Here is a 9,756-nt window from a genome sequence, read left to right as displayed (position 1 = left end):
TTTAGTTATTGCGTATAATTTTTTTTCCTATTTTTTAGAACGTTACAAAATTATTCTTCTGCAATAGGTAATCTAAAAAAAAATATTTATTATGTTTCACTTCTACAGAGTTACTACTTTAATGCATACATCACACATGAATACATAGTTTAAGAAGAGGATTGGTCAGGCCGTGGAGATGACGAACGTCCTTATCTGCATGGGGCCGAGCGAGACGGTGGTGCCTTGTTCTCTGGGGGGGACGGGGGTACTGCTGTTCCCCTCTGTCGTCCGCCATGACAGCTTCTTCACTTCCGACAGCCACTGGCTCCCGTCCAAGGTCGTCTCTCGCACCGAGCTCACTCGCAGCGACTCGAACATGTCCTAGGCAACAGTACAGTCTGGTGTCATAACACCAAGCTTTGGAACAGTAAGCAAATAAATAAAAATTAATGAAGCAGATTTCAGGTTTTCAGCTGTTGACTAACAAACTATCTTGGTTTTCGAGGTTGAGATGTGTCCAAGTGATAAGATTATACAGACATTATGCTCCTCACACTTCAGCAGGCATCTTCAGGGTTGATATCAACTTTAAAAGTCAAGGTTTTTATTTAAAAAATACATAAATATTTTAAAATATAATAAAGTTAAACCTTGATGAAATATACAATAAATAATTTTAAGAAACCAACTAAAATAAAATGAATTTTGTCACAGTTTGATTCTGGTGCAAGCATCCCACCACAGCGCCCCTGGTTGTTAATTGCAAACAATATAAAAACAAATATTTAAAATGGATGTAATGTTATTCGTATGTATTAAGAAAGTTATTGTGTTTTTGAATTTTTTCAAAATAAGTCTTATGTACCCATTTTTACCCACTTGCTCCTATTTTGTCCATTACAAACTAGACCAAGATTTTACATCTCTATATTATATGTATCAGCCTGGAAATAATTTGTGCAAAGTTATTGTGGCCATACAGAGGTGATATATTGTGTATAAGGATACTCGCTTTCGCTCTTTGGGGCTTTGCATGGCGTCTGTATTAATTGGGAAAATACATGTTAGGTGTGATTAACAAATAAATAAAAATTATTTTTTTCCATGTTTTCATGACAGATGATCATTGTATCTGGCAGGAACAGCTGTGGCCACCGGTCAGTGGGACCCCTGAATCACCGCTCGTTCGTCCATCCCCTTGATTCTCGCATGAAACTAACAACTTCCTACTGCAGTGCGGTAGAGGGGCTGAGGCGGCGACCATGCTGGGTTGGTGGCCCCAGCAGCTGGTCGGTGCCAAAGCTATAACACCCTCCCGATCTACAACAGTTCTGTATGTTAAAAAGCTCTGGAATGTTTTAAAAAAGAGAACCGGGAGGTACTCCCACGCTGCCCTTCAAGGGCGCATGTCGGGAGGGGAACGTGAGAACGCTGGCCGCAAGGTCGGAATACATCTGCAGCTTATTGCAGTTATAATCGCCCAGCTATTGTGCTTGTTTTCCCGTACTCTTCAACTAGTCTTCGTATTCCGCGGCGTGCCCATGTGCAGCAGCACGGCTGCCACGCTACCTGCAGGTCGACGGTGACATCCCGGGAGAGCCGCGGGTCGTCGCCTCGCCCCAGCAGGTGCTCAAGGCGTAGCAGCAGCCGGCCCCGCCCCCACGGCTCCAGCGTCAGCAGCTGCACGCGGTCCGGCAGCGGCCGGCGCAGGCCCGACACCTGCGGCAACCCGGCCCGTCTCCAAACTACCTGCTGTCTCCCGCACCGGTCGCTCGCCACTGCGTAGCAACAACTGTGCAAGGCACGACACGCAGCTTCCAACCAGGGGTTCGCGAGGAATAGGAGAATACCTGATATTCAGCACTAACGAACAAATTGCTATTCAATTCGACATTTCACCATTTACAAAAAATAATCATTGAAAAAAATGTTATACGTATGAATATAATATTGTTTATTTGAGAAAATTAGAATTATTTTCTGCAATACCGGTACTATTCACTCGTTTTTGTATCTAGAAATTATTTAGTGATTAATATTCAATAAAATTACTAACAATATATAATAAGTAAGGTCAACAAAATAATATGAAACTTAAAATTTTTATTGATTTAAGAAAATGCACTGTCAAGATCTTTTTTTTGTTTTCCTTAATTTAGAATCTCTTTATTCTGGATCAATGTACAATCCTCTTTTTTTTAATTTACTGTATTTTGGTTCAGTGTTTATTGTACTTCTGCGAAGTGTGAAAAAAAAAAAAAATTCACTCTTTGTTAAACTACAATTAAAATTTTTTTTGATATTTTTTTAATAATGTTATATTCGATTCAAAATTCAATTTTCGAATGAAAACAGAAACCACTACTCTGAACGACAGTCGAAGTCGACGTTTATGGACTTGTTTAACTATTTGGACATTTTGTATTCCCTAAATTGAAAATAATATTTTTTTCATTCTTATGAATTTAACTCATAATATATGAAGTTGTTTACTTCGTTAGACATGAATAACAGTTTTACGATCACTTTAACTGGATCGCAGGCTTTCGCGATGATTATCTGAAGTTTCTTGGCTTGTGGGATTCAGCCGCATCGAGGACATAGGTTTTACCAACGTTTCAGTCAACATTGCAGTTACCATCTACAGGGTAGGATGACGGATCCCAGAAGCCAAGAAACTTAATTTCTTTATCCTTTTCCTAATGGTGGTCACAGTCTGGAAGCTGTAAATCAATTACATACAGTGAGTAACAATGTAAATAAAATCCTTGAGAAATGATTATTTATTTTATGCCATACAAGAAAAAAAAAATTAAGAGTTGAAATCCAAAAGTAAAATATTTACGATTGTTCCATCAAATATCACTAGTCATGCCACTTAGCTATACAGTTTGATGGAAATACAATAGCAACAAAGGTTTGGCATTAGTTCCTTTTGAAAATCATTAGCAATAACTGAGAGGATATTTTGATGGATATTGGTGAATATTTGAGTTTAATTTATAACAATAACTAGCTAATGCCCCGCATGCCTTGCAATGCCTATTTGTAATTATCTTTTTTTTTTTAAGTTTGTACACACATACAAAGCATCTCTCTCTCTCTCTATCTCTCTGTAACTATACATCTCTTATATTCATCTCTCCATATCACTCCATGTCTCCTAATCTCCCTATATATATATATCTGTCTGTAAAAATATAGCTGTATAATTCTCTATATCTCTAACCCCTTATTTCTGTCTCTATATATCTGTTTCCTCTATGTATATAGAGGTAAGAAGTAAGGGAGTTGGTTTATAAAATCTTTTTCATTTTAATACTTTAAGTCAAAATGAGAATGACCTCTAACCTTTTATTTTATTTTTTTTTTTTTGCTTCTGCATAGCAAAACAATTATTGTTTAAAATAAATTTCATCCATAATTTCTTGCAGATGTTTTGGTATATTTTTTTAAAGCAATATTCACTACATGATGGCATATTTACGATTCTTCCTAATGAGTTCTTTTCAAGCTATTAAACAAATTTATAGCATATTAGCCTTTATACAGCTACTATATCAGGTACTTCAGAACAGATAACCATTCCATGGTTTCAAAGGTCAAGCGTGCAAAATTTCAGGTAAATATTTACAATCGCGGTAGATGCCAAAAAAAATGCTAAAAATCCGAAAATACTTTTATTCTATGCTCTTTCACTTCCTCTTTTCAAATCAACCGGCGGAGATAAGAAATTCCAAATACTTTAGGAGATATGGAATTTTTAAATTTTGAACATGTAGAGTAGCGGTATTTGCGAAAAATAATTCTAAAAATCTGAAATTACTTTTATCATATGCTCTTTCACTTCCTCTTTACATTAAAACCGGCGGAGATAAGAAATTCCAAATACTTTAGGAGATATCAAATTTTTAGATTTTCATCACAATACCTGTGAATTCAGGCGGCCACCATTGTTTCTTGTTTATGAGACGAGTATGATTTTTTTCCGCGTAGGTGAACCGACCATTGTTGCTTGTTTACGTTTATGATTTTTTATTTTCGCGACGTAGGTAGAACGACTACATCATTTTCTACTAATGGCAAAGGAATGTACCCGCCTCTAACGTATCTGAGTTTTATTTGTTTGTTGTTTTAATGTTTTATTTGTTGCGCAAGTAATAAGTAAAAAAATTACGTGAGTTCCTACCGTTCATCCTTTGTCCCAGTTTGTTAGGTCAGGTCAGCTACATTATAAATACTTTAAAACTAAACAACCATTAAAATTAATTTATATTATTTTTAATGTCTGCTTAGTTTGAAAGTATTAATAATGTAACTGACCTGACCTAATCGACCATATTAATTAATTAGGCATTCACGAACGGTAAATCAAGACGCACATAAAGTTCTGCCATTCCCGATTACACCCGAACCATTTACCTTCGGCCAACCTCGGTTTTATTTATTAATATTTATATTTCTCTGTTTAACTTAATGTAGCTATACTAACCTAACTAACCGTCCATAGTGTTTTAAAGTGTTTTAATGTAGCTAACCTAACATAACATAACTATAATAAAAGTATTTTCAGATTTTAATAGATACTCCTAAACAAGCAACAATGTAGTCGTTCACCTACGTCGCGGAAAAAAAAATCATACTCGTCTCGTAAACAAGAAACAATGGTGGCCACCTGAATTCACAGGTATTGTGATGAAAATTTAAAATTCGATATCTCCTAAAGTATTTGGAATTTCTTACCTCCGCCGGTTGATTTGAAAAGATGAAGTGAAAGAGCACAGAATAAAAGTATTTTCAGATTTTTAGCTTTTTTTTTTTGGCATCTACCGCAACTCTACATATGATGAAATTAAAATATTAGATATCTCCTAAAGTATTTAGAATTTCTTACCTCCGCCGGTTGTTTTGAAAAGAGGAAGTGAAAGGGCACAGAATAAAAGTATTTTCAGATTTTTAGCATTTTTTTTGGCATCTACCGCGATTGTAAATATTTACCAAATTTCATAGAGATCGGATGAACGATAAGTTATCAATGCAATGACCAAATTTTATCAAGAATAAATAAATTCTCCTTCAAGGATTTATTTTATCAGAATCTCACCTAGAAAGTACAGTAATTACCATTACAACAATTTACTGTCCAATACGGTGAAATGTATCGTTCCCGCCAATCATAAGATATAAGTTTTTTTTTTTTTTTTAGTTTAGGATGTTGTCCATAAACTTGCACGATTAGGCGTATATGCTTCGGCCTGAGATGCACTTAGAGCCTCCCCTTCCTAAACCCCTCCCAAATACACTTAGCTCAAGTTAGGTTAGGAAAAAAAAATATCCTGTCATGGGGACTGTCAACAGAAGTGAAAACTTAAAACTTTGTTTTTAAATGTGTAATTTGAAATCATTTCTACGTCAAATGTACGTACGTAAGAAAATGATTTTGGTATTATATTAGTATGATGCCAGCATGATATCATTTATCCTTACATCGTTTTTTAGTCACAAGAGATGTCAGTGGTATGTCAAAATTACATAAAAATTCATTACCTAGCTATGACTTACCAGTGGTGTTAGACCTAGGTCATGTATTCAAGTGGTCAAATTAACTTCACTTACTGCTATTACAGCATGTCGGTGATGCGAACTCACCAGATTTTACCCATCCAAAAAAGAGTCCAACACGCACATTATACAGTTGAGTATATTATACAATGTATGAGTGTATATATGCGTATACATGTACACAGGCCGGTATCGTCACCAGTCTGGCGCAACACGTCACTAGCATGTCGGTGACGCGAATCCATAAGTTTTGCCCCTACCAAAAATCGCTCAACGCGGCTTAAGAAGTTTTCAGTTCAGAAGAACTTAAATCCACAAATAATCAACATTACCTCTCATAAATCAATATTGACATTTCAAGAAGTTCTCTCCGTTCACTCTTAACTGAGTTTTGAAATAAACAAACACCGCCGTATCACTGCGCCGCGTCAGCAAGTGATAGGCTGAATTCATCTTGCGCGCCAAGCACTAGTTGCAACACGCACACTTCAGTACAGTCGGTGCTAATAAAATAAAGGAGAAGTAATATAACAGGAAAATGGTGCCGTTACCATTCAGGACACAAAAGCAAACATTGTTTATTTTTTGAATAATCGATAAAATAGCACCGTAACGTAAGACAACAATATGATAGTGTTACGATTTGGTACTCATCTAATCACTATCTGGCAGTGGTGCTATCCCTTCCAGACTTGAATCAGACCTACCACCACTATATTCGTCACTACTGTCGTCATTGTCACCTAGAGGTAGAGGAACTATAACACTGTCAACGAACATTGGTGAAACCGGTCAATAATGTAACTGACCTGACCTAATCGACCATTTTAGTTCATACTCGACCATTTTAGTTCATACTGTTCAACCTTTGTCCCGGTTTGTTTGGTCAGGTCAGTAACATTATAAATATTTTAAAACTAAACAGCCATTAAAATTAATTCACATTATTTTTTATGTCCGCTTAGTTTGAAAGTATTAATAATGTAACTGACCTGACCTAATCGACCATTTTATTTATTACGCATTCACGAACACACGGCAAAATAACAAAAATGGCACCGGGGGAATGGTTGAACAGGTGTTGTATTTCAAAACTAAAAAATTCGATATCTCCTAAAGTATTTGGAATTTCTTACCTCCGCCGGTTGATTTGAAAAGAGGAAGTGAACGAGCATAGAATAAAAGTATTTTCGGATTTTTAGCATTTTTTTTCCTCATATACCGCTACTCTACATATTTACCGTGAAATGTCGTCCCTATCAATTATGACATTTGTTTTGCTTCTCTTTAAGTACTGAAAACCGATAAGTTTTAACAGTTTATATCGAAGCACAGTGCTCTTCGAAACACCAGTAAATTCCGCAGTTAAACTCGCGATATCGTTCACACGACATTCCGGATATTTGTCTGAAAATGTTTTAAAAACATTCAACACAATAGATTTCTGTGCACTTTTCAAAGGCTTTCCCGTTCTGTGCTTTACAAAACTCAGTCCGGCGTCAGCCATAACAAAACGTGAGCGCGCGAATCCGAAATACAACTGTTGCGCCGGGCATCAACTGTACCGTTGCCTACGTAGGCAACGACTGTACACTATACACACGGCGTCTGCTAACATAATTGTAAGTAAATACTTGCTGACACATTAAACTGTATTGGATATTAATAATGAAATGCTATAATGCTATATAACAACAATTTTTATAAAAAAGGCAGTGTAAAAATACTTACAAATGGTACGTAACCAAGGGACTGTTTCTTGCGCACGAATAATGTGCGCGGTGGCTGGCAGCCAATGAAAATGGTTGTTTACGAGTGGCTTTAGGTTTGTTTGACTCGAGGTCTCTTTTTGACCTGTCAACTCTCGGGGCGCCCTTTTCCGGAAGCAGTTTGGCGGATGGTCGTTTTACTCGCGGGGGCAAGTTGCTCTCAGGTCACTCAGGTCATGCTCTCGATGCTCCTCCTCTCGAGGAAGAGTTGCGAGGGCAAGTCGTCTGCTGGTTGTTTTGGCGCGACTTTGACGATGGAGTCAATATGTTATCAAGCTACATTTGGTGATGACAGTAATATTTTAATTAGATGACAACATTGAAGCGGAAAAACATTTTAATATAACTTATTTGGCGTCCTTTATTTAAAAATCACAAGATTTGTAATCGTTTCCTAGTACAGGTTAGCTTATGCATACCACAAGCGGTTTAAAGTCAAAAAGCAATATTTATATATTTTTACCTTCATCAAGCACTCTCATAATTTGTAGTCCAATATATGGTACATCAATAACAACTTCATCTTCATATGAATCTTCATTTCCAAACAAATTTCTCACGATGTCTGCTATATTTTCCGCCATCATTGTTTAACAACAAATAGTGTTTTCTTCGTGTATTAAAAGTTACCGACTCTTTTTGCCCTCAGGTCAACTTGCTCCCAACTCTTTCAACTCCCAAGGAGCACGAGAGACCTCGAGTCAAACAAACCTTTTGTTTATTTCAAAACTCAAGAAAGAGTGAAAGGAGAATACTTAGGGACGTATTCCAAGACACAAAAATATGTGGTTTAGGTGTTGAATATGCGATACCTGTACCCTAACCATATTCCAAGTGCACGATAGGACATGGCCAGTCCCTTATTTTTAGGGCACTGATTTTTGGTGTCCTATATGTTGCCGATTTTATCCATAACTGTGTATGTATGTATGTGTGTGTGTGTGTGTATGTGTATATATATATATATATATACACACACACACACACACACACACACACACCTTTTTAATGAACTTTAATGGAACTTTTACGATTACAATTTCCCCCCCTAATATCTTAAAAAACCTCAAACATAAATATGGCCAAAAATTCATTGTTTATTCTTGTACAACCAAAATTAAATATTTTATTTCACATTCTAATTCCATAGTTTTAAAAAATAAGCTAAAATTACGATGTATTCCACGAAGTACAACTGTTTATAGCCTCGCACAAGTCCTCGTTTATTAAAACGGCTGCCGATCTGATACCTTCAGGGGTTCAATTAGGACACGTTTGGGAATATGACCTGAGAGTTAGGGTATGGCAGTTGCCCAACAAGGCAGTGCATATTCGCTACCTTACTCAAACGTCTTGGAATACCACCCTTAAATAAATTAACAAAATAAAAACTTAACCTCATCTTAACTTCCTACTAAAAAATAGCCAATACTCGCAATATATACCACACAATAACGTTAAAATTTCCTTGGAAAATAAAATAAAATGAAAAACTTATAACCTTAAAAATAGATTTTATTAAGTTTTATCCTTGAAAAGTAAAAAAAAAAAACTATGAACTTAAATCCACAAATAATCAACATTCACTGCGTGAATAAATAAACAAAAGAAAATCTCTGAACGCGGTCAATTTAACTTCACGTACTGCTACTACAGTATGTTGGTGACGCGAACGCACAAGATTTTACCCATTTACACAGGCCGCTGCGCGTCGCCAGTCTGGCGCATCACGTCACGAGCATGTCGGTGACGTGAACCCATAAGTTTTAACCCTACCAAAAATCGCTCAACACGGCTAAAGAAGTTTTCACTTCAAAAATCCACTTCAGAGATCCCTTTTCCAGAGAAATTTGTGGAAGATAAAACCATTGAATTAAAATATTGGGATTAGTTACTTCAACTGACCTTTCCCTTTCACTTCCTGGTAGTTACTATGTAGAGACCACGGGCAATCTCCTTCTCCTCCTCCTCCTCCTCCTCCAACCCTCCCTATGTACCCATGCAGCCTAACTAGCCAAGATGACCAGTTCAACATCTCTGAAAGAGGTCTGTCGAACCGGGCAGAGTTTAAAGACCGTGAGAGTGTAGTGCGGCTCGGAGCCCACCTGGTGCTTGAAGCTGGTCGGCCAGTCTGCGGGGCTAAGGAACACCCACGGCTGCACCAGCTTCCTCTGAGCCAGCAGGCGCTGCCTTGCGGCCAGGCTGGGGCTGCTGTCCGCCGAGGACTCGCCCAGCACCACGTAGTGCTTGCCCCGCGCGGGCTCGCGGTCGTCCAGAAACTCGTCCACCCCCAGGCCGTCGTCCGTGTTCAATCGCCGGTGCAGCTGCGTGAATCGAACAACACGCTTCAATTTGATTATTCAGTTAATTTTACAGTGATTACACCTGCAACCAAAAAAAATATATAATAAATTCCCAAAACATATTTGTATTTCCAATTATT

The 9,756-nt window shown here is 37.4% G+C and overlaps 2 protein-coding genes across 3 annotated transcripts in view; both read right to left on the bottom strand.

Annotated features, from left to right (window-relative positions):
* Nucleotides 1-68: 68 nt before the first annotated feature.
* LOC134532649 (lysosomal alpha-mannosidase-like) lies at nt 69-7,106 on the bottom strand. 2 transcript variants are annotated; one of them, XM_063369299.1, is made up of 3 exons: nt 6,681-7,106; nt 1,552-1,701; nt 69-363 (listed from the first exon to the last, which is right to left on the bottom strand). In XM_063369299.1, the coding sequence occupies exons 1-3, from the start codon at nt 6,747-6,749 to the stop codon at nt 166-168; spliced, it is 417 nt and encodes a 138-aa protein (XP_063225369.1). In that variant the 5' UTR covers nt 6,750-7,106; the 3' UTR covers nt 69-165. The 2 variants fall into 2 exon arrangements, with proteins under 2 accessions (XP_063225369.1, XP_063225370.1); XM_063369300.1 differs by lacking the exon at nt 6,681-7,106 and adding an exon at nt 6,252-6,670.
* Nucleotides 7,107-9,319: 2,213 nt separating this feature from the next.
* LOC134533385 (lysosomal alpha-mannosidase-like) overlaps nt 9,320-9,756 on the bottom strand; it is a 40,352-nt gene continuing 39,915 nt past the window's right edge. Inside the window, exon 16 of the mRNA XM_063370906.1 lies at nt 9,320-9,637. Coding sequence (XP_063226976.1) covers nt 9,320-9,637 — 318 coding nt within the window. The remainder of the gene's footprint in view (nt 9,638-9,756) is intronic.

This window comes from Bacillus rossius, chromosome 6 (assembly GCF_032445375.1).
Source record: "Bacillus rossius redtenbacheri isolate Brsri chromosome 6, Brsri_v3, whole genome shotgun sequence".
NCBI classification, from domain to species: domain Eukaryota; kingdom Metazoa; phylum Arthropoda; class Insecta; order Phasmatodea; family Bacillidae; genus Bacillus; species Bacillus rossius.
The sequence above is the reverse complement of the archived record's forward strand: the minus strand, read 5'-3'. Positions and strand labels throughout refer to the sequence as shown.